The 12,034-nt window shown below is 40.5% G+C and overlaps 1 protein-coding gene across 10 annotated transcripts in view; it reads right to left on the reverse strand.

Annotated features, from left to right (window-relative positions):
- Positions 1 to 590: 590 nt before the first annotated feature.
- The window catches only part of ARMC3 (armadillo repeat containing 3), a 100,763-nt gene continuing 89,319 nt past the window's right edge, over positions 591 to 12,034 (reverse strand). For all 10 annotated transcript variants that reach the window (XM_034760278.1, XM_034760274.1, XM_034760269.1 and 7 more), the window contains 4 exons: positions 8,061 to 8,223; positions 4,312 to 4,486; positions 2,802 to 2,882; positions 591 to 1,102 (listed from right to left, as the gene is read on the reverse strand). In XM_034760278.1, coding sequence (XP_034616169.1) covers positions 978 to 1,102; positions 2,802 to 2,882; positions 4,312 to 4,486; positions 8,061 to 8,223 — 544 coding nt within the window. In that variant the 3' untranslated portion in view covers positions 591 to 977. The remainder of the gene's footprint in view (positions 1,103 to 2,801; positions 2,883 to 4,311; positions 4,487 to 8,060; positions 8,224 to 12,034) is intronic.

Consider the following 12,034-nt stretch of genomic DNA (forward strand, 5'->3'; position numbering starts at 1 on the left):
TTCAATTTTTGTTGGTTATAGGCAATTGTGCATAGAACGAGTCCCTCTGCAGTGCTTCCTGATCACCTCCCCCCACACTAGGAGCACAGCTACCATGTGAGACATGTATCTCTTGGTTCTCTTCCCTTGTAGCTGCTCCCTAACCTCCATCCAAGGGGTGTAGAAAGTGGAAGAGAGGAAGCTAATAATGCCTGGAGTATTTGTATCAATAAAAACAGCAAGAAGAGACGACATCCTGGAAGTGTAAAGAGCTAGAGTCACAAATCTGAAAAATAAAAACAGCGCATGTGTGTTTGTATGGCATTCCCGCTGTACTGACTGAGTGGAGAACTGTGGTCATATGAATTCACTCATGTTGAAAAATATGCTACTGCTCTGAGAGAGACTCAGAAAGATCTCTTGGGGATGGGAGGAACAGGGACTAGAGCAGGGGTTCTTAACCTAGGGTGCACGCATCCCCTGGGGTGCAAGACACCCTTTCTGGGGGTGCGAGACATGCCAGATTTTTTTAGAAGATAAATCATCGAAAACACAAATTAAGCACAGGCACGTAAGTATAACTACTTTTTTCATCAAACCTATGTATTTATTAACATTATACATTTTTTAATGATTACTGTGATATACAAACAAAAATATATCTAGGTTTAAGAGGTGTGAGAACATATTTCTTAGGTTTACGGGGTGCGAGAACATATTTTGAGAACCAAAGGGGTGCAGGCTACAGTAAAGACTAAGAACCACTGCACTAGAGCAATACAAGGAAAAAAACATAAAATTAACTGGAATATCTTAAGCCTGGGATTTCTCTAGGTGTATCGATGACCAGCAATATAAAGAGATGCAAGTGAATACACAACTTGGGAGAGGGGCACATTGTCACACTTCAGTCATTGCCATAGTATATTATTACTGGTGTAATTAGAGACTACTTGAAAAGTGTTAACTCTATCATTTGTATAGCATCTGTTCCCTGATCACACAAAGATAAAACACACTTCAGTTATCCTGAATGTTTCTCCAGATCTGGGTGAAAGATATTGGTGGGCCCATGTGGGCCTGTTTGCACTGCTGCTGGGAGTAAATTGTACATTCTCTGCACCTGCTCTAGGGAAAAAACAGAGGATTCAATTACCATATCACCTTTCAAGAGGCATCACACTCACCACCAAAAGCCAGCCCACCCAAAGTGCAAATGTTCAGCATCCAGTGATGAGCAGCTACCAAGACTGCATTTCCCACGCCAATGCATTATTACAAAGTTAATTAATCCAGAATTGGCTCTGAGCCACAATCCCACACCTGAAAAACTTTGAACTGCCCACCGAGAACACCATTGACTTTAATGGGCCTTTCCACCAACATAAGAACTTGTAAGCATGGAGCAACACTTCACAATTTATAGACAAACAGCATCACTGCAACTCATACTCACATGTGCAGCCCCACTGACTTCAGTGTACTACTTTGACCACTTGAATCAGTTAGAGTTGTGGAATCAAATCCCAGCTCCTATCAGTACAGTCTAATTTCTCACTATATGCAGCTGTATTCCATATTGAACATATATTTTCCAAATCTAAAACCAAATTCCTTCCAGTAAAAATTAATAGAAGGTTTCTGTGTGTGACTTTGTGTTATGTCCCAGAATTACACTTCTTTCTCATGGTCCCCTCTCAATTTATTTCCACTTTACTCCAAACAAAGTAAAACATTTATTCTGATGAAAATCAGGGCTGGAGATAGATTTTTGTTAATTACTTGAGGTGTTAAAATCATCCTTCTCAACAGAAATTTTTCAAGAGGCCTAAATAGGCCCTTTAATTTAGGAAAGGAGGTAAATATGTCCTATTAAATTTACTGACATTTTGATTGGCCAGGATATTTGTTGACTTCCAAATGTTTGACTGGTGTCATAGAGGGACATGGCTCTAGCAAAAGCTTTGTCTTCTATTTCAATAGTGGTACAGCCATTAGCCATGGCTAAGGCTATGATTTTGTCATGGATACTTTTAGTGAAAGTCAGGGACAGGTCACGAGCAAAAAAGAAAAATTCACAGAAGCCCGTGACCTGTCTCTGACTTTTACTAAAAATATCAGTGACAAAATGGGGATCCCAGCTGCGGGGTGCGCCCCCACTGCCTGCAGAGGTTGGGCAGCTGTAGGGGCCACTCTGAGCTCTGGGGCCCTCCACCACCTGTGGGGGCTTGGAGCTCCAGGATCCCCTGGCTCGGAGCTTCAGGGTACCCCCGCTGCCTGCGGCAGTTTGGAGTTCTCAAGTCCTCTGCCCTCCGTGGCAGCCGGGAGCTGCAGGGGGCCCCTGCCGCCCACGGTGGCTGGGAGCTGCAGGGGGTCTCTGCCACCTACAGCGGCTTGGAGATTCAGGGGTTTCCCTCTGCCCGCATCCACTGGGAGGTGCGGGGGGCCCCTGTTGCCTGTGGCAGCCAGGAGCTGCGCTCCCGCTGCACACGGTGATTGGGAACTCCAGGGGGGCCCCAGCACACATGGACATGGGGACCCTGCAGCTCCCAGCGAACAGTGCTGAATTCACGGAGGTTGCTGGAAGTCACGTATTCCATGACTTCGGTGAAAAAATCATAGGCGTAGCCATGGCCTCTTCTTCACTTTGCACAAGCTCAAAGAGGAGTTCTGTAGCTTATGTGTCTCTGACACTCCCAAGATACTAAATACTGTGGACTACTCTCCACCTTCTGAATTTTGGATTATTTTTTCCAGTCATATCTCATTTCTATTCCATATACCATCTATGGAGTCTAGGTATAAAGGCTATATCACTCAACCTGCATTTGTGAATTGCATGGATTCCAAGCAGCCAAAGCAGTTCATGACTGACTGGTTTGACGACCTAGCTGGAAGAGTGCCTGCATAGTCAAGAGAAAGCAATGATTTATTTTTTCAAATACCCAGAGAGTTATATTTAGTTAAACGCTGTAAAGGAAAAGCTCAAAGTAAAGTTCACCTTGAATGCTTCTATGGAACGTTACGTATTCTGTTGGTATTGAGTCAACTTTGAACTTGCACGTGGTTTGTTGTCAATTTTTGCTAGCCAAGGGCATTTCTTCCTGGTGATTTAGTTTTCAAGCAATAGAATTCAGTTCATATAAAACTAAATGCATGACAGAAAATCTGCCTCCAAAACAACTGCACACAAATGACATTTTTGACAGAAATCTTGTCAAAGTACAGTGTACAAAGTTGTCTGTTATCCATAATGTGTTTTGCTGAGTGTCTACTTGTCAAATGTGTTTGCTACGTGTCTAGAAAAGTATTTTTCATTTTTTACTTCAAATGACTTGCATTTTGTTTCTCGTTACAACCAAAGAAGAGAAAATGTTATCAAACAGCCCACCAGGAAATCACACCACATGGCTGTAGAGTTGGGGCAGAGGGTGGGGGAGGAATGGTAGTGTCCTGGTTCATCAGCAGTCATGAATACAAATACAAACCTCTCATCATATCTCTCAAAGCATGCATTCCACGTGCTGATGACCCTGGTTATTGATGGAAGCACTTTGTTGACAATCAGCCAAGCTTCCCACAGGCATAATTAAACCACCCCCAACGAGTGGCAGTAGCTACATCGGCGGGAGAGACATAGCTTTTGTCAGTGAAACTTATGTCGGCCAGGGGTGTGGTGTTTTTTCACACCCCTGACCGACAAAAGTTTTGCCGACAAAACTGCTGGTGTAGACAAAGCCTAAGACAATTCTTAGTACTTTGCTTATTTTAACAAAAAAGATATTATAAATTGGTTTAACCATGTCTAATTATTTCATTAGCTTTGTATTCTCCTCACCTCGTGTACTCCCATTAACATCAATGGAAGATGAGAGAGCCAAAGGAAAAAAAAACAGACCTTTTAGTTCTTAAATACTTTAAACACATTTACTGGGAGAAATGATAATGCACAGTCAAGTATTATGCCCACCAATATTGACAGTCTGGATCTCTACATTTTATTCTATAATACAGCATCAAATAAAATGAATAACATGTCTAACGTGTCAAACTCAGATACCTAAAATGAGATGCCTAAATTCACAGTTTGGATCACAAACAAGGATTTAGAGTAGACACCTAAAATGGATATTTAAGAACTGAAGTGCCTCTTTAGACAAACTTAATGTGGGAATAGGTGCTTTAATTTCAGCACCTAAGATTGAAAGTTGAGCCCACAAATCTTTATGTTTCATACAAATTTATTAATGAAATCTCTTTAAAAATACTTTCTTTTTGAAGAGATCTGACATTAGGATTAAATACGTTGGTAGTGATCTGCCTCTGCACTACCTTGCTTCATTAAGCAGCCTGGCTGGTACATTAGATCTACAATATACACTTGAGGAGGAAGTAGAAGCCCAGTTATTCCTTGAGGAGAATCGTCAACTAATTTAACTTCATTCCAAGCTCTGCCGTATTCTCCACGAACTAAACTACAGCCAATGCCAATTCTGTCTGCTATAACCTATGAAAGAAAACAAAAAGGAGTTAATGAAAGTCATCACTAGTTTTTGAAAGGTATCACACTACGTTTAGTTTGTGAAATGCAGCGTTGGGTCACGGAAATGCTTAAACAGGAGAACAGCTGAAAGGTGCAGAGCCTTCCTAAAGGAGACTTGGTAATGGAGATTTTTCTGGATTCCCTGCAGGGTTCTTCAAACAGTAAATATTCACTGTAGGTCCTGGAGGGAAACTGCATTTTTAAAATGTGATTTCCATCATATTCTAGCAGAGCAGCAGTGATATACAGTTATTATAATTCTTTTCAAGAACTGACTCATTTTGTGTTATAAGTCACTGCTCTAGGCGTCAAATTGAAAGGGCACATGTGGTGCCAAGACAGAGTCTTTTCAACAAATTTAGAAAATATTGGAGGAGCTGTTTTTGAATTACAACACCCTAAAATAATCTACCCATACAAAAAAAGATATATATGTATGCTCTGCATATGTATACAACATGGAACATATGATGATGTTTGATACAAAGGTTTAACTGGCATGGGTTTGTGATTGCAACATCACTCATAAGCTTATCTCTCAACATTCAGACCAGCCAGTGTATGATACAAGCCATTGCAATGTGTGACAGATGACTGGAATGTGGAACACCTGAGTTTTGTTGCACGTTACACTATAATTGACATATTGTAATTAGGCTTGGAGGATTGAATTTTTATTGGTAATTGTCAGCAAACATCAATATCACCTCACACACACAAACCAATGAAAAAGTATTTCCATTATAATAATCTAAATATGCGGATAGGCAAAGAAAGAAAAATGCTGCTTGAGAACTTAGAGTCCCACCTTAATGGGTATAAAACGTGTTGTTATGCCAGCATAAGTGGAGCAGGAGTAGGGGTGCCATTTAGGTAGGCCATTGGAAGCAGTCCCCTTCCTCCCCGGTGCTTCATACCACAAGTTAATTTTAAGAATGTCTACTTTAAGTAATTATTATCTGACAACCCCCCCGTCCAAAATTCATACAGCTCTGAAAATTGAAATTGATAAAAATTGAAAAAAATGCTTCAAAATTAACATTCATATTATCTGTTGAAATTATAAATAAAAATTGAATTCTGCTAAGCCTAATTATAATTTTTTTAAGTATAAAAATTCTTCCAAAGGATGTTTTCTCGTTGTGTGAAATAAATCAGTTTTGTAATTTGTTACAGATGGCAGCAGGATTCTCATGACCTGCGCATCTTAAACCTGGGTTGGCAGTCAAGCTGCTCTGGGCCCCTGCTCCTCTCTGACCCTCTCCTCCAATGAGCAGCGAGAAGGAGCCTGGCTGTCCCAGAGCCTTAGTTTTTGCAGGAGAGGAAGTGGGAGGCTGCGCCACAACATTTTTCACATGGAGCAGGGAGGAAGACGGATTGGAGCCTACCAGCCTATTAAGAGACCAGGAACTCATTGTCTCCTCCACTTCCTCTTCCCTCAATCTTGTGAAAAACATAGCAGCTCAGCCTACTCTAGTCTATTCTACTTCATTCCTCCATTTTCCGCCTCAAAAATACTACTTCTGGGTTCCCTTCCTGGGACGCTCTCTCTGCAATTTGGAGGGAGGAGGAGAAAGACAGAAAGGATCAGGGAGCCCAATGTTACCCAAGGAGAGTCTCTTTTTCCTTTCTGCACCCTCGCTAGCCAGCTGTTGCTCTGATCTTGAGGCCTACCACATGTGTATGTGGTGCAGCAGAAGGGAGGCAGAAGCTGCTCTACTGTGGGATGCACCATATAATGCAGTATACCTGGGAGGTTGCTCATGAATTATCCCATCAAACAAATGCTAGTACAATCTTTACAACATGCCATTATTTAGTTTGTTTATGCTACATATTTTTAAAAGGGCCAAAATATAAACAAAAGTACTTGTTTAGAGGTGTTCTCAACCTGGGGGAACCCTATCCTTCCCATATTGCTGAATGAGAGAGGTCCTGGTTATATGGGAGAGGGGGTACTGTGTGTAAGCGGTTGAGAACTAGTTTCAGAGTTTTTAAAAAATTGTACTGGGACTATTTTTCATATCCCTCATCCAGTAAGGCAGTAAGCCAGGCTTTCTTGGGACCATAAATGCACATACATACTGCACAGGGAAAAGAAAGATGTAAAACATAAAATTTAGAACTCTTTAAAATCACATTATTATGTATGAAAAACCTACTTCAGGTAATTTTTGAAGTCCAAAATATCAAGTATTTCAGGTGTCAAAGCATGTGTTGTAGGATCCACTGGAAAGCTGGGAAATTCCTTTTTCCAATGGAATAAAGTTCCCATTTCTAACTATGCAGGAAGGAGTAAAATTTGGGGGGGCACACGCAGGTGGTGTATATCCTGAATGCCACAGAGCCCAATTCTGTGGCTGTATCTACACTGCAGCGAGGAGTGTGCTCCTAGCTTTGGTAAACAGATGCACACTAGCTGTGCTTGAGCTAGATTGCTAAAAATAGCAGTGTGGACGTTGTAGAATGGGTGGCAGCACAGGATAGCCACCAAAGTTCGTACCCATGGGGTCAGGTGGGCTTGTACTTGGGTGGCTAGTCTGTGCCACTACCTCTTCCGCAATGTCTACAGTCTATTTTTAGCACTCTAGGTCGCTTCGAGCTAGCACATATCTGTCTCCTCGGCTGGGAGGCACACTTCCAATTGCAGTGTAGACATACCCATTATGTGGATGTGTGGTGGAGGTTTGCTGGGGATCTGATTGATTCCACTAGCCATTCCCCCAGTGGGAGGGATGGTTGTAGTAACAGAAGGAGGCAATTGCAGGGGGATGCTGAGGCTACTCCAGCCCAGTGTTCCCCCAAGGAACTGTCCAACTCATGAGCTAGTCACTGGTATCAGAATTTGAGCCTAAACTTTTCTACACTGTAAGATACAACATCAATTGTTAAATATAAATGATACTGCTATTTAATGACAGAGTACTTTCCACAGGACAATTTATCTGCTCAATTGGATATTTTATTACAGTTAATGTAGGAATTATTTATGTGCACACTCACTTAGCTCATACTGGAAAAATGAATATTTGCCCAACAGCACATGACATTGTCAAGTGTTCTGTGACTGCAAGGAAAGACCTTATGTCCTATCATAATGTATTACACATGAGCACCATCTAGAAGCTATTGTTGCAACAATTTACATTTGCAGCATGAAAAATAATGAGCACTGCATAATTTGGTGCTTTACAGTTTACAGAAAAGGGAACATATTTTGAGTCACAATCAAACATTTTGGCTTTTTGCCTTATATCAAGCATTCTGCTGACATCACTTAATACAAGTTCAATGATGCTTATAACAACAAGGATGTTTTCAGAAAGAAGCCATACTGGCTTTCATTCAAAAGGAAATCAAATATTTGCCAAATGGAAAATGACTTAAATATATACACAAATAAACAGCAATATAACACTAGAAGGTTCTATTGAAGCGAATGTACTGTAGTTTGTGCTATCCCTTTAACAAAAATAAAGACTTGTAATTCCATCAGTATTTTTAGATCAGTTAAGTGGTAAAGTAAATGCTAATATACCTTGAAAAGCAAAGCCCTGTGGTAGAAAGTCCCTTTCTTGATTTTCCCAATAGGTACGACATTGCATTTCAGTTCAAATTCAATTTCACTTATATGAAGTTCCCAGCTGAATTCATGTAATTTGTCTCTTTCAATTGGGCCACCCATCTTATCTGCAACAAACCTGTTTTAAGGTACACCAAAATCAATTAAATCTGTCATTTCTATCATACTTATCATGCCTAATGGTATAATGACAAAGCTGTGTAAATACAAACAATACCTGTATGACATATAAAAGTGTATTACCTTTGTTATCTATGCTTTAGTTTTATTGTTCAGTTACTGGTACTGGAAGTATGCTCACCATTAAATAAATTAAAATGATAATGCAGATCATTGGAGGTGAGCAACACAATGCCAATTATCAAGAGTGAACCAGCAAAAATTACATAAAATTAATGATAAAGTAGTTCAGAAGCTAGGATTCATCTTTGAAGTTAATAGAATCATTTGTGTTATTTACTATAATTCTCAGCACTACCATTTGTTTTAAGTAAACAGTATCAAAGACATTAGAATATGAAATGAGAAAAATAAGGTCACAGCTAATGACCACTGATTTATGAAAGCAACCCAATTAAATTTAAAGTTATGCATGTGTTTATCTGCTTTCTTGAACCAGGGCCAACATTCGTAATTGCATTGATTTGTATTTTATAATTTATGTATAAAAATTAATGGCCAAACCAAGGAAACCCAAGGTCAAAAATGCCTATGCAATTACTGTAATAGTGCACTACTATCAGACAACTGCACATACCAAGGCATTAAGCCCTGATTCAGCAAGTGCATCCCTGTTCATCAAAGCACTTAAGTATTTTAGGCATGTCCTTAAGTCCTATGAAATTCAATGGTACATTGAAGGCACAGCAGAGGTGAGTTTTAAGGAAGAATTTAAAGGTAGTGGATAGGATAAGATAGTGGCTTTACAAATTTTTATGGAGTACTCCTTCCATGCACAAAGGGTACATAGGAGAAATCTGCTAAAAAAAATTCTGCAATTTCATTGGTTGCTCATGCCTATTCAAGTGTGATATAAACAAAAATGCAATAAGCTGTGGACTAAAACATTTTACACATAGAAACAGAGAAATTTTTGAATGGAGAAAATTGAATCTTTTTTTGAGTTTCCAAGCACAAAATTAAAAAAAAAAAACAAGTTATATTTACAACAGAAAAACACTTCCCTTCTCTTACCCTTGCCCCCTTCATATACAGTTATTTCAAAAATCACTGAACAGATTTTAATAAAATTTTCCACAAACATTCACTTCTGGGATGAAACCAATCATGAGAAATTTCAGGCAGAAGGTATTTTTGCTAAACTTACAGGCATCTGAGAATAAAAGTTCAGAATGGAATTCTCTCTATCGTAACCATAGAAAGGTTACTCTGATATCATAATGATGCATCTTGCTTTAAAGTGACTCCATGCAACCAAAGTTTTGCTAGGTGCCAGACAGTGGCTGGAGGGTGTTTATGAGCCGGTAGAGGGTGCAAGGACCTGGTACCTCTGGTGAACACAAAATCTGGAAATTTCTTGCACCAGCTGTAATACTAGACTCCTCAAAGGGAAAAAGTGAGGACAAGGATGAGAAAACCAGTTACTCATCTTTGCGTAACTGCTGTTCTTTGAAATGTGTTGTATATGTCCATTGCACGGTAGATGTGTGTGCATCCGGTGCACTAGTGCCAGACAGTCTTCCCTAGCAGTACACATACGGGGGGTCCCACTCCTAGGTGAGCTCCTCATGCTTCAAAGAGAGGATATAAAGAGTGGAGCTGCCCCACTGGAAGCTGATGGGAGACTCTGATGTGTTGGGAAAGGAGGGTGGATCACATAATAGCCATGTGCAACACATCTCAAAGAACTACATTTACAAGAAGGTGAGTAACTATTTTTTCTTCTTGTTGTTCTGTGTCCATTACCCTGTACATGACTTCCAAGCTGTCATCCCAGGTGATGGGGCTCAGAGTCTCATTGGTAGGACTGCTTTACCTAAAAGCATCTTTCTTTAATATAGCAGACAGTCCATAATGTCTGGTGAATGTATGAATGGAAGACCATGCTGCTGCCCAGCAGGTGTCCATAATGGGGCTATGTGCCACAAACGCTACTGAGATTGAACATGCTCTAGTCGACTGTGCTGTGAGTTTGTCAGGAGGCATTATCCCTTTGGCAGCAGATCACCAGCTGCATAACAATGTGTTATATTTCAAGAGTTTCTGAGTTGTGATTGGTTGTCCTCTCATATGCTCTGCATAAGAAACAAAGAGTTCTGAAGAAATTTGAAAGGGCTTTGTCTTATTTAGGTAAAAAGAAAATGCCCAGTGAAAACTGAAGGTGTGGAGCCCTCTCTCGTCCTTGTGAATATGTGGCTTTGGGAAGAAAACTGTCAGGAAGATAGACTGATTCAAGCAGAAATCAGATACCACCTTTAAGAGAAACTTAGGGTGTGGTCTAAGCCAGGGGTCAGCAACCTTTCAGAAGTGGTGTGCCGAGTCTTCATTTATTCACTCTAATTTAAGGTTTCGCATGCCAGTAATACATTTTAACGTTTTTAGAAGGTCTCTTTCTATAAGTCTCAGAGTTGCAGCCGTGTTAGTCTGTATCCTCAAAATGAACAGGAGTACTTGTGGCACCTTAGAGACTAACAAATTTATTTGAGCATAAGCTTTCGTGGGCTACATCATTCAATGAAGTGGGCTGTAGCCCATGAAAGCTTATGCTCAAATAAATTTGTTAGTCTCTAAGGTGCCACAAATACTCCTGTTCTTTTTTCTATAAGTCTATAATATATAACTAAACTATTGTTGTATGTAAAGTAAATAAGGTTTTTAAATAAGGTTTAAGAAGCTTCATTTAAAATTAAATTAAAATGCAGAGCCCCCCGGACCGGTGGCCAGGACCCGGGCAGTGTGAGTGCCACTGAAAATCAGCTCACGTGCCGCCTTTGGCACACGTGCCATAGGTTGCTTACCCCTGGTCTAAGCTGAACCTTGTCCTTGTAGAAAACTGTATGGCAGATCTTTGACCTGTCCTCTCCTCCTTCCAAAGGTGATGGCCACTAAGAAGGCTACTTTCGGTGATTGGTGTAGAAGCAAGCAAAATGCTAAAAGTTCAAAAGGAGGGTCCAAAATGCACACAACACCAGATTCGAATCCTGAGAAAGTTTTGGGACCCTGATAGGTGGAAACAATTTATCTAGACCTTCCAAGAAAACAGCCTTACCCTTTATGCAAGGGTGAAATGCTGAGAAGGCAGATGCACTCTAATGGAGCTGTGGGATAGACCTGACTCCTTAAGGTGCAAAAGGCAGTCCAGAACTGCTTGAATTTTAGTCTGAGTTGGGAACACATTGTGGGAGGCTGTTCAGATGGCGAAATGCTTACAACTGCTCAGGTAAGTAGCTTTTGTGGGAAGGTTTTCTGCTATTAAGGAGAACATTCTGGACCGCCACTGAACATTCTGGACCTCTTTTACATTTAACCATTGAACCGTGCTGTGAGGTGCAGCACTAGATGAGGTCTTTTGTTATCAGTAACAGCAAAAGTTTTTGAGCGGGCAATTTGTGGAGGTCTGATTATCAAATCTGTCTCGATTGGACAGGTTGGAGCTATAAAAATCATTCTGCCATGATCTTGTTTGAGCTTGATAATGACCCTGGAAATCAAGGGTACTGGTGGTATGCATAGAGCAGGTCCATGTCCCATGGAAAATGCCTGATATTGATCTGGGACTGTAACCTGCCCTGGAACTGAATCAGGGACACTTCCTGTTCTGCCAAGTTGTGAACAGATACACCGATGAAAAGCCTCCTATGCAGAACATCCGAGCTAGAATGTTTGTATTGAGATACCATTTGTGGTTGAATCATATGCTCAGATAAGACACCTTGAGAGTGACCAAGCTCCAAATGAACCAATTTCAC

The sequence above is a fragment of the Trachemys scripta genome, chromosome 2 (assembly GCF_013100865.1).
Source record: "Trachemys scripta elegans isolate TJP31775 chromosome 2, CAS_Tse_1.0, whole genome shotgun sequence".
Taxonomy (NCBI): Eukaryota; Metazoa; Chordata; order Testudines; family Emydidae; genus Trachemys; species Trachemys scripta.